The sequence below is a fragment of the Pezoporus flaviventris genome, unplaced genomic scaffold (genome assembly GCF_033815535.1).
Source record: "Pezoporus flaviventris isolate CSIRO_AGI_PZ_B2104156 unplaced genomic scaffold, CSIRO_AGI_Pfla_v1 ptg000031l, whole genome shotgun sequence".
Taxonomy (NCBI): Eukaryota; Metazoa; Chordata; class Aves; order Psittaciformes; family Psittacidae; genus Pezoporus; species Pezoporus flaviventris.
The window spans coordinates 19,468,200-19,480,784 of NW_026892579.1; the positions used below are offsets into that span (position 1 = coordinate 19,468,200).

The 12,585-nt window shown below is 37.9% G+C and overlaps 1 protein-coding gene across 1 annotated transcript in view; it reads right to left on the bottom strand.

Annotated features, from left to right (window-relative positions):
- Nucleotides 1-9,863: 9,863 nt before the first annotated feature.
- LOC133272825 (cytochrome b5 reductase 4) overlaps nucleotides 9,864-12,585 on the bottom strand; it is a 48,288-nt gene continuing 45,566 nt past the window's right edge. The window contains exons 15-16 of the mRNA XM_061460369.1: nucleotides 11,433-11,597; nucleotides 9,864-10,473 (exon numbers count right to left, since the gene is read on the bottom strand). Of these exons, the coding sequence (XP_061316353.1) occupies nucleotides 10,419-10,473; nucleotides 11,433-11,597 (220 nt within the window). The 3' untranslated portion in view covers nucleotides 9,864-10,418. The remainder of the gene's footprint in view (nucleotides 10,474-11,432; nucleotides 11,598-12,585) is intronic.

Below are 12,585 nucleotides of genomic sequence, written 5' to 3' on the forward strand. Positions count from 1 at the left end.
AAAAGTACAGGTTCTGCCTGACTAGGGACTGGGAGGAGCTGCAGCACATCAGTTCTGTTACAAGCATGAAAAATAAATTCACTTTTTAATTACAGCTGTGGTGTAGCAGAGCATCAGTTCCTACATGCACACCCAGTACACTTGAACCTCTGTATTTGAGCTGTCACAATTAATTTAGCCATTGTTACAGGAGCTCAGTGCATGGGAATTTGGGACAGCCCTTGAAATCCCCCCACTGTATTCTACCCAGTTTGTGTGCTTAAACATGTTGATTAATCTCCAGGGTGGTCCCTGCTACACCACAGATCAACTTGTACATAGATGTTTGTAAACAGTTACTAGGTATTACTCCCACAGAAAGAATAATGTAAGAACAAGAGACTTTTCTACATAGTTAAGACATTTAAGAGATGCTTTGTCTGCACGAAGGACAATCAGTAACAATGCATCATGCACGTTGTGGAGTGTTCACACAGGACTGTGGATTTCAAGAGCTAAGCAGAACCAGTTTTGAGAGCCTCAGCTGGTGCAGCTGATAATGGTGCTGCAAAGCCCATTGCAACAGAGGTTCCTGTCACTATGAGGTCAGCACCTCACTTTCCTGGTTGGGAGATCTGATTCACTAATGTGAGCCAAATTCCCACTAAATTACATTTCCTTTAACAAAATCTATCTGAGCAAACCCAGACAGGTACTTGGCTCTTCCCTTTGTGTCAGCCTTGATGTTTATCTCATTCCTCTTGGCAACATGAATCAGCTCAAGGTGGTAAAGAACTTATCCAGAAGAAGAAACAGATGAAAAAACACTGAGTTTAAGGAGCTTAAGGTGCATTGCTGAGCAATTGTCCACAACTTGCGGGGGGAGGCCATGGGGTACAGCAGCACCCCTTTCCCCAGCACCTAACTATGGGCTCAGCGCAGCCACACATATGAACAGAGGCAGCCACTCCCCTGCTGTAGCTAACTGCCAGGGGTTCCCACTGATGGCCAGCTTTGCTTTCACCTCATTAAAGGTGCATGATTTATCCTTCACTGTTTTACAAAGGGAAACCTGTTCAGCTGAGTCCAATCATTTCACTGATAAGCCCCCCCCCCTTTATTTGTAATAGATAAATATAGTTTCAGATGAATGAACACACTGCTCTCCAGCTATGTTATTTGATTACTACCATCTTTGCAAGTTTTCATTTGTAATCTCTAATCACACAGTCCTGGTCTATTTTATAAGACCCTGCCCACAGTAGACAAACAGTACCTACATTCTATTACTTTCAGCAAAGAGAAAATAACTTGAATTTGTGTGTTTTGGGGTTTGGTTTTTTTCCTTTTTTTCATTTCCCTAAAGAATACTTCTCTACCTTCTTTTAACTACTTCTACCTCTAAAACCATAAAACGTGGTACATAAATTTAATCTGATTTGCAGGTACATGAAAAAGAGTAAACAAACCAGATGTAGCACTGAGTATCTCTGCAACTTGAAATGATAAGAATTCCTCCTTTTTAATGACTGTAATTTTTCCTACATAGACTAGCTACCATACCATAAGTAAAGGGATGGTATGGAAAAAACTGCTGCATAGTCAAGTATTCAAATTTACAAGTTTTATGCAATAATCCAATACTGTAGGCAAAGTTGCTTGTTATTTATTTACAAAAACACACGTGGCCACAACACTCCAATGGCTATATGCCTCAAGAGACTAATCAGCTGCTGATGCTGTCATCCTTAATGCAGTATTACAGGTTGAGTGAATACACATGTGAAAAAATATGATAAACAGAGAAGGCGCGTGGTCTTGATGTGCCGGGTAGGTTATGCTCCTCAGCAACATAATCTGCACAAAACCAAACTATGGATTAACAGGAATTGTCACCATGAAAAAGGAACTCTGCACACACATTCATAGAATCAAAGAATATTTGGGTGTGAAGCAACCTCAGGAAGTCTCTAGTCTAGATCAAGCTGTTCACAGCTGTACCCAGTCAGGTTTGGAAAGCCCCTGAGGGCAGAGACTGAGCCACCTCTTCAGCAGGCTCTTCCAGCCAAAGTTTCCACAGAATCCTATACAAGAATTGTGCTGGAAGCATTTGTCTGAAGATCTGAAGTACTGTATTTCTCTGGCATGTTTTATAAGTCACAGAAGCTCCTCTGCAATATGCTTTTGTAAACACCATCTCACACAGGAACGCAGAACAGTTGCAGGAATGTGCCTGTTTGACCACATCACCAGCAATAAAGGTTAATTACAAGAGAAAACCAGACTGTCAGCAGCTCACTTCAACATCCACATAAGGCTGTGATGTTGCCTAATGCAAACAAGCAGAGCACAAACATCACTACCCTAAAAAAGACCATTTTCACCATTTTCAATTCAGCATACTGTCCACCACTTCAGGGATTTAATATAAAAGTTAGAATCTGCAACAAGTCTTTCAAGTATTAGAGTAAGTAAAACTTGAAGTTACACTTCAGCCACTTTTAACAAACAGTGCATGTAGATTAGAAAGTTGAAGTAATGTCAAATGGCCATTTGTTGCTAAGCTACTCGTGCAAAGCTAGTTGTGAGTAGTAACAGATCTATTAAAAGCTTCAAAGGAAATCAGAGGCTTTTAAAAGTATGACAATTCATCCTAAATTACGTCTTTTACAACCTCAAAATGCCTGAAGTTTTGAGAGCCTATCTTGGGGGAATCAAGCAGCTCTGCTGGTCTCACCAGAAAGTAAGCTTTGGAACTTGGAAATGAGAGTCCCTCCACTTTACTGCAAATGTCAAATTATGACTGCTTTCAACTACATACTTGAGCGTGATGTGGATTTCAATTGTTGAAAAATGATGCTTAAATAGGCATTTTCTCAATTGGGGATGTAAAATGCCATTCTTAAAGATGCCCTCCTGAAGTGGTCTAGGAAGAATCGCTATAGGGATATAAGCCTTAACAAGGTCAAAGCAATGAAAACTGTAGGTGGAAGGAGAACATCTGGGGGTTACTCTCCTTTTTCCAAATGCAGCTCAAAGAGCCACATTACAGACCTATCTCCAAAAGAAGAATGAGAGAGGGGAAATGCACCAGTCTTCTACAGCAGCATTTTATGAGACAGTGAACTCACATAAACGGTTTGTTTCTGAAAATTCCCATCCAAATTGTGATTTAATGTGCAGATTTTGTGGGTGTCACTTCCACAGGTCTGTGTGGTGGGTTTATGCTTTACTTTGGTTTTGGTTGGTTGGTTGGTTTCTCAAACTGCAAAATCAGGATGCAGCAGTCTGATGTAAAAGGCAAAAGGTTTATTTCCAAGACACAGATAATATACCGTCTTACGAGGGAGGAGAACAAACTGTTTATTTCATGTGCATGCAGTACGAGCCACTGATGTTGAAGAGTCACTGGCACACAGAGTTTATGACTCTTTTTTAAACATAAGGTGGGTGTTGCAGTGTTTTGTAATGCAGGACTTTTTCTCGAAAAGCAGCCGAGAGTTACTATGACTAAAGACACACCTACGTGGAGGTTTCTGTGGCTTCCCGCCCCCCCGGATCAATTTTGCTCAGAAAAAAAGAATGCATGGGAGGGGACATGGAGCAAATTTTTCAACCTTACTCTGTGATGAATCTCCAACAGAAGAATGGGAACAACTGATGCAGTGAAATCATAAACACTGTGTAAACAGAACATTAGAATGTGTTTTTTTGGTTAATGAGGACCTACTAAATGATGACATGCTTCAAATTCCTTGTATTTAACTGCGTGGTTTTAGTAAGGGAGCTTTTGTATGAACAATTACCTCTTAATGGACACACAAACATCTCCTTAAGCAGCAGCAGAGACATTATCAATTACACCACATCACACTGGCTCCTCTCACCTTGTTTTAATCAGTGTTTAAGTATGCAAGAATTCCTGAACTAAACCAAATATATTTGCAATTGGATTTTCCTACAAACAAATGTCTCCCTCACATTTACTAAACCCAAGCAGATGAGTTTTTTAAAATACAGCTGGCAAATAACTGTTACAATTTATCATCCCTTTTTACTATCAGCAGCATGCAGCAGCTACCTATAAAGCAGTTTTACTCATGGATCACTACGTATAATTGGGGTTTCAATCTGTCTGTCTTCAACAACAAAATGCAATAAAAACACCGAATTAAGTATTGTAATTTTCATGTTTCTCGTGTGGAGAAACTTAAATACTTTATGAATAGTCTCTCTGCAGACTTGTTAATATACTGTACTCAAGTATTTACTTCAAATTACCATTTTAATTACACAAAATATGTATCTACAGCTGTAAATGTAACAAATTACATGAGTTTATCCAAAATATGTTCCAAACAAAGAGCTGGGAGACTGCAGATATCCCTTTTTCCCCATGAATGATTTTCCATGTAAGTTCTCCATTTGACCCTGACAGCACAGTAATTAAGCCAGTGCCTTTTGAAAAACGTTTCCAATTTCCTTTTTGAAAACTAAAAAAAAGTTTGCTTCTGGGTGAACTACCATGCAGAGGTGCAGAGAGCATCAATTCAAGAGAGTGTTTATCTGATATTAACCAGGTAATAGGAGAAGATTCTGATGTCATCTTCTACTTTTAATCTTATTTCCCAGGAAAGCATGGCTCTTTCCTGGTCAATATGCAAAGCACGAGCGCCTATTCTCTCTCTCCTATTCCCATCCAATACCCCTGCACCTGTAGCTCAGCTTCAAAAGAAGCTGGGTAATGTATCATTTTGCTGATAGCACAAACTTACTGCAAAAGTTAATTTTAACCAACTGAAAGCTTATGGGAAGAGCCATTCTATTTCAACAAGCCAACTGAACCAATGCTAAAGAACTAAAACTTGTACCAGTACAGGACAAAACACTCCACAATTTTCCAGGAAATTAACATGTTGCATCCCTGGAAAATTCATAGTGAAAATTCTTAAAAACTTACACCATAGGCTGACAGTCTGCCAAGGAAACACCAAACACTGGATATATGCTTTTTTAGGGTTTTTTAGTTTCCAAAAAATACTTATCTCTTGCTCTGTTACAAAAAAACCCCATACATTATAACCATCAGAAGTTACAAAATAACCTTATGTACTTGTTGAGAACTAGATACCACCACAACACAACTGTAGCGCAAATATATTAGAAAAAACTAATTAAAAAAAATTGTTAACCACCCTAATTGATTATAATTTGTGACAGTCAAAATACCAAAGTATGAAGCTTTCCAGAACAGTATTATTCTTAATTACTTTAAAACAGACTATATCACAAGCCTATCTGACCTCAAGAAATTCAACAAGGCCATGTGCAAGGGTCCTGCGTGTGGGTCGAGGCAACCCCAAGCACAAATACAGGCTGGGTGGAGAATGGATCGAGGGCAGCACTGAGGAGAAGAACCTGGGGTGCTGGTTGATGAGAAGCTCAACTTGAACCAGCAGTATGAGCTCACAGCCCAGAAAACCAACTGTATCCTGGGCTGCATCCAAAGGAGTTTGACCAGCAGGTAGAGGGAAGTGATTCTCCCCACCTACTCTGCTCTCTTGAGACCCCACATGCAGTAGCGTGTCCAGCTCTGGGGACCACAACACAAGAGGGATGTGCACCTCCTGGAGCCAAGTCCAGAGGAGTACCTCTCCTGTGAAGACAAGTTACCAACTTCCCAAAAAGGAAAGCAGAAACACTATTTAATGTTCAACATGTCATATCTCAGGATCATCAGCTTTCTTTTAATCCCCCAGGGCAATGGGATCCCCACAGCACACTGGTCCAAATGATAACTTCATTATCTGATTCATAGACAATCTCATGCAGGAAGCACCAGCCTCACCCCTTTACTAGGCCACATTTACATACTCAATTTTTATTATGAACAGAAAGACTTCTGAACTCAGTATTTGACAGTGACTGAATGAGTTAAACAGAAACTAACTACCAAAAGCAATCCTTCAAAAGATTTCAAAGGTAAAACATTTGCATTTTGAGACCTCCAAGGATTTCTCTTTTACACATTAGTCTTTTGGTCCGCATCAACAACATCAGCATTTCAGTATTACTCAGATTTTTATTAAGTATTAATAAAAATATTAAATACCACAAAGTAAATACAATTAATAATAATTTTAATTATTAATTTAAAAATAATAAATTAATAAATTAAATTAATATTTTCATTCAAAATACAGCTTCAACAGGCTATGGAAATGGACTCTTTTTCCTGTGGACAGCAGTAGCTGAAGATCAATGAAACTTACTCCAACTCCATAAAGATCTGACCTGGAAGAACCACCACAGCAGAATACATCTGCACTCAATGTCTTGTTGGACTTGCAAGGGCAACTACCAATTTGATTGCTTTCCTTGCTTCACTTTTGAGGTATTTTAAGACCTACTTGCCTTACAACACTGAACACAACTGATCATGTCAGCGTCTTCCTTGCTTCAGGATGATGGTCCTGAAGCCTCCAAGAGCACTAAACCCTTCAAGCTGCAACTGTAAACAGCAATTACCAACAGTACACCAGACTGAACACAAACTTTAGCCGATGCACATTAACTGAAGACTTCACAAACTTCTACACCTGCTCTGATGTAGTTCCACATTCGTGATCACCACATGGACTGCAGGAAGCCTTCGAGAAGTCATCATCTATTGACAAATACAGCCTATGTCCTAAAGAAAAGGATGAAGTCATTGACACACTGTGTCACAACAGCTACTTACACAGATTACTTTGTCCTTCTGGATAAAGGCAGGTAAGGACAACCAAAGCACAAGGGGCAGGATATAGGCAAAGTAACCTGTTAAAACCAAAAAGCCTGAGAAGGAGGCAATTAATAAAATTATTTTACACAGGAGGTCATCCCATCACATCCTGGGTGATGGGAACATGAGAAAATCCTCACTACCCTAAGGTACAAAGGTACAAAGTTTAGTCATTAATACCAAAATGTAATTTTCTAAGTCACCACAATAATTCTGCATTTGTGACAGGAAAAAATAATAAAAACACATTGAGAGTTTTGTTGGTATTTTGTTTTTTTTTTCCAGCATAGCACTGATGTTTCTGCTCAGCAGAAAAGAAACCTGTTCAGAGCTTTGTAGGACAAATCACCCCAAATAATCCATTGCAAAATTGTAACTGAAAACATTCAGATCCTTCTAGGTGACAAAATGATGACACTACCACCATTTCTGGTGAAATAACTTGCTACCTATTTGCAAAAACTGACAACCAAATCCTTTTCTAACTTCAATATATGAAAGGGCACTGTAGAGATGACAGCTCATTTTATCATTGCCAGTCACTGTCAGATACCAATTTTGTCACAGAAAGTCATGAAAATGAAACTCCTATACTGATGTAGCATTAAGAAGCAGGCATCACTTATTACAGCGCCAGACACACAGGGGATAGCTCTGCCTAACGTGCATGCCGATTCTCACAGGTTTCTTGCTTATAAGCATTCCTCTCATACACATGCATTGTAACTCCCAGAAATCTCACACATATTGTAATTTCTTCCCTGAACTAATTAACATGGGTTACTATCCACTAGAGCAGGCGCAGGTTGTTTTGGGCGAGGGCCCCATGGTGGTTGTATCTTTGTTGGCCTTCGGCTGAACGCTCATTGTCTTCCTTTTATGGTCTTAGGTTGGCTTCTCTTCTGGCTTTGTGAGGAATGGTTCCCAGTTCAGTGAGCTGGATAGGCAAAGAATGTTCTTTACCCTTTCTCTTGTTCCTTCTTGACACGTGTATGGTTTTGTTTGGTTAAAGAGCAACTTGGCGGTTTGCTTCAGCTAACAATGAGTAAAACGGTTTTACTCCTACCATTTCCCCCCCTTTTGAAACTTTTCTAGGCCTTCAAGCCATTTGATATGTTTCAACTTTAGTTTTGTCAACAGTAACATATACTCCTGCCATATTTTGTGTGATGATTTTCTTAATACAACCTAAAGCAATCCCAAGTAATATAATGATTACAACAATTACAATTACTGTTTGCAACAAGTTAGCAAGCCAACCAGTAGGCTAAAATTCAAGCCCATGTAGTATTTTGTTTGGACAAGTGGCTTCTGCTGTCCTGGTATTATTTCAAACCCCAGGTAGGTAACTTGTTACAATTTGAGCCTTTTCTCGAGATATTTTATTAGCTCCTTGGTGCAAAAAATTCAAAGGCTAAATGTTAGTTCCACACATTTCTCTTTAGTTTCCATCACCAGTGAAATGTCATCTACATATTGCAAGACCAAACTTTCTGGATTATCTTTCTTCTGCACTTCTCTTTCGCTACTTGGTTTCCAAATATTGTTGGACTGTTCTTGAACCCTTCAGTTAGAACGGTCCAAGAAAGTTAGGTCTTACAACCAGTTTGACGGTTTTCCCACTCAAAAGTGAAAACAGTTTGGCTTTGCTGATCGAGGGGTATGCAGAAGAAGGCATCCTTTACATCTATTACTATAAACCACTGATGATTTTCTGTGAGGGATGTTAATAAAGTGTAAGGATTGGCAATGACAGGGTGGACATCCTGAGCTATTTGATTAATAGTCCCTGGATCTTCACTAATCTATACTTGCCTGTTCCAGGCTTTTTTAACTTTTGACGGCTTTAGTCTCGGGTACCAATAACTGTACTTCTCCCCCTTTAAATATGATTTGAACATCCAGTTTACTTAACAGGTCTCTTCTCAGGAGGGGTACTGGGCATTCAGGCATATATAAAAACGGAGGAGTTAACTATTGCTTGCCAAATTTAAAATTAATGGCGTTAAAGAAAGTCCATTTTTCCAGTCGCACCAACAATGATCACAGCTTCTTTGCTTAAACTACCTTGCTTGGTATTTATAACTGAAAATGAAGCCCCTGTATCTAATAAAAAATACTTTTTGTTTCTCCAGTTCAAATGTAACCAGGGGCTAAGCTAGGGTCTGTTTCCCTGGTCCTCCTCATTGTTGACTTAAGGAAAGTTTCAATGCTCCCTCCCCAGACAGCCTTGGAGGGCATTCTCTCTTCCAATGTATATATTGGCCCTCACTGATTGCTATATTGTACTAATTTTGCCTTGGTTAAAGGATCCTCTCCCATCTGCTTTCAGTGTTTCAATATACATTTTAAGGGAGATTTCAGGATATCCTCCCATGGTTTAGACCCACTTGTCCCCATTTCTTAGAAATCCTAGGGACAGCACAAATTATTCTTGTATCAATTACACCACCAATAGATTAAATTGATTTTTACCTCAACAGTAGGACCTGGTGAATTCCTTCTTCCAATATAACAGTCTATAATACAAGTCTTCTATCAATTTCACCTTTCTGAAGTGTATTATTAAAACATTTTCTCATGAATGCTTAAGTATTAATGCCACAACTGCAAGTCTGGCTACTACTTTGGAAGAAAAAATATCCATTCAACATAATAGGAGGATGTAAACAGTGCTAGTTGTCACACAAAACAATGCCTCCAGACATTACTGACAATATCTAGAAAGGGGGTAGCTGCTTTGCTGCTGTTTTCTTCAAACTATTATTAGACAGCAGATTAATGCCTCATGATAACATACTTTAAATAGTGGAGTAAAAAAGCCCAAATTCAAATAACCTCATTTAATACTACTGCAATGTACCAAATATTTTCAGTACTTCTGTGGTCCTTACAGTGGTATCTGCAGGGCATAAACTGTCAAGTTTTTACCCCCAGAATGTCTCACAACAGCGGATGCCCAGTATCAGGGAGGCCACACAGAAAGTTTTGTGAGAGGCCACAGCTGTTTACCTCTGTTCTTAGTTCTCAGCTTGTGTCCTAAGCTAGTGCAAACCTTTCTGTATAACATTATAAAAGTAAAAAAAAAAAAATACAACAATGCATGATGTAAAATTGTAATTTTTTTTTATTATTTGATGTACCAAAGGTACTTCTATTCTTTGCTTACAAAGCTAAAAATGTATCTGGATCACTTACAAGTCAAATAGAGAAATCAGATGAAAAAGAACATTTTTCAATGACCAGTCACCTGAGTTACAGTGCAATATTTCATTTCAGACAGTATTGCTCTTAAGACCTTTTACAGTAAGAAATAATAATCTTTTTCAATTCAAACCTGAAATCAGTGCTTCTAATAAATTTAAGAATTCTCATGAACCAAAACCATGAAATATCTTACATAATGTACACTATGCATTTTTGCTTGCCTCTTTAATAAATTAATACCCTGGATGACTTAAGTATTAGCAAAAATATTTACAAAACCAAGATAAAACACATTATAAATTTTTTTCAAAGATACATTACTTCTGAGAAACAGTTTGGTACCAAGAGCGAGATTTCAAGTCTTACAAAATTGCTTCTCACTTATTTAAATTCATGAAGGTAAATAAATAACATTGAATTATACAAACATTAATCTTCTCCTATGGGATTATGCAGTGAAAGGGTGCACCTCTTCTTGGGAGTAACCAAGATCCTTCAAATATCTGAAAGTCAGAAATCAAGTTTGCAATATTAATACTTGGAGAACAAAATCCACCACAGATACAGCTAAACCTTAACTTGAGCACCACCTGTTTTTATTCTGACACTCACAATGCAGTTTACCTTTGCTAATACATTTAGAAAACAATTCAAGCCCAGGAGCCCATAAGTACTATATGATCTTTTAGGATACTGAAACAAAAAAAATCTAAAAATAAATAGAGGTATCACTTGCATTATCTCTGATTTCTGAAGTTAGCATAATTATTAGCCAATTCCACCCTCCATTAGATCCATGCACCTTACTTCAGTAGGGCTGCAGAAATGCAAGTGATGTCTATATTGGTTCAATATTTTGCAGCTGGGCAAGACACAGTGAGAGGGCCTTTTATCTTCAAATATATGGCATATAAGATAAAGAAAGTATTAGGTACAGCCATAAATAAATGCATTAATTAAAAAAAAATTGAGAAGGGCTTGTGATAGAACAACTGCTCTGAATTTTACTTTTTATAACTCCATTTGTCAAGCTAACACCAACACAGAAGTATTTCCTATTATAGCAACTTTGCTACAAATATCAAATTAAAAGCAGCATTTAAAACCCTGGGGAAAAAAGGTTATTGTTAAACACACGCTCTTAGAAAGTTCTGGACAGCTTACTAGAGCCATGAAATTTACATATTGCTGATACTTACTTAGCTACACACTAAATAAGCTCCTCTCCTCAAGTATGGTGTCAAGTGTTTTTTAATTTTAATTTTAAAACAAACAAAAATAACAAAAAAAGAAAAAAACCCATACAAAACCAGAAAACCACCCCCAAACCACCAGTTTTCTTTCAAAGCAGAAAGTAGAAGGCCATTTTTGAAAGACTACCAAGTGAGAAATGCTATAGCAGGTTAGATAATCAGATTTTTAAAACTTCCTCATTCTCTAGTTCATAATTTAAAATACTCACTGCACTCCTTGTTCTGTAAAGGGCGTTGGACCACAGATGCAGATAAGGACTTTGGAGTCTTTTCTGCTTCTTTTCACAAACTCAGAGAGAAGAGATGAAGAAATCATCCCCTGTTTACCCACCCAGTCCCTTACTGGTTGTGAGAGAATGAATTGAACCTCAAACCTGGTAAGCAGAAGAATATTTCATAAATAATCACCCCTGATTAGAAGAAATCCGCTACACAAAATGCTAGTGACTGACATACTGGTGTTTCCTAAGGTTACTTTCCTGTTCTGCTCAGCTGCCATTGCACAGCATCAGATCTCACAGACATTTAGTTATTGCTACTGATCAAGTTAATCAAATCACCTCCAGTATTGTGTATTTAATTATTCAATGCAACCTTTCAATCTTAAAAATGTTAGCTGCATATTTCACTTTACAAAGAAAAACAGCTGGTACCACTTGATACAAAGGCACAGATTTTACTGTTCTGTTATTCCCTTATACAAATGTTGGTGTAGCTCAATGTACAAGTGATGAGATAAGAATGCTTAGCCCAGCTTCTGAAAATGTCAGTGCAATTTCATCATTCATGAGATAATATTGTAACTGGTTTCAAAAACTCACTAACAGTAGTTACTGAGTAAAAAACAAGGATTCATGTATCTGAGGCTCCTACTGAAAGGAAGAAAGGGTTTTTACTGTAAATTTGCACAGTATATAGACTATGAAGCTTTGAATGTGCCAGACACCAGCAGGTTATGAAATAACCTGATTGATTCTTCACTTCAGTGTTGTGAAGGAACAAGTGAAATCAATTTGCTCATACAATTTCAGATAACAATTAAGTAAACATAACGTACAGTAAACAGAATGTACTTCTATCATGGGAAGTCTAGGCAGTGACAATTTATCTAGGGATAAAAGAGTACTGAAATTCAAAGGCAACCTGGTATTCCTATGTCTCCTGACAAGAGCTATGGCCTGCTAAGCTAAATTGACATTACATGTGCAGTAGTGCATTTTAATCTGCAACTACATTCTAATGAAGGAAAAAATGCAACAATTCAAATTCAAATGAAACAATTCAAAACCAGAAAGTATAAATGAAAGAAACTGGCCTAATTTAAACTGCTAATTTAAACTTATTATTTTCTCAACTATGTGA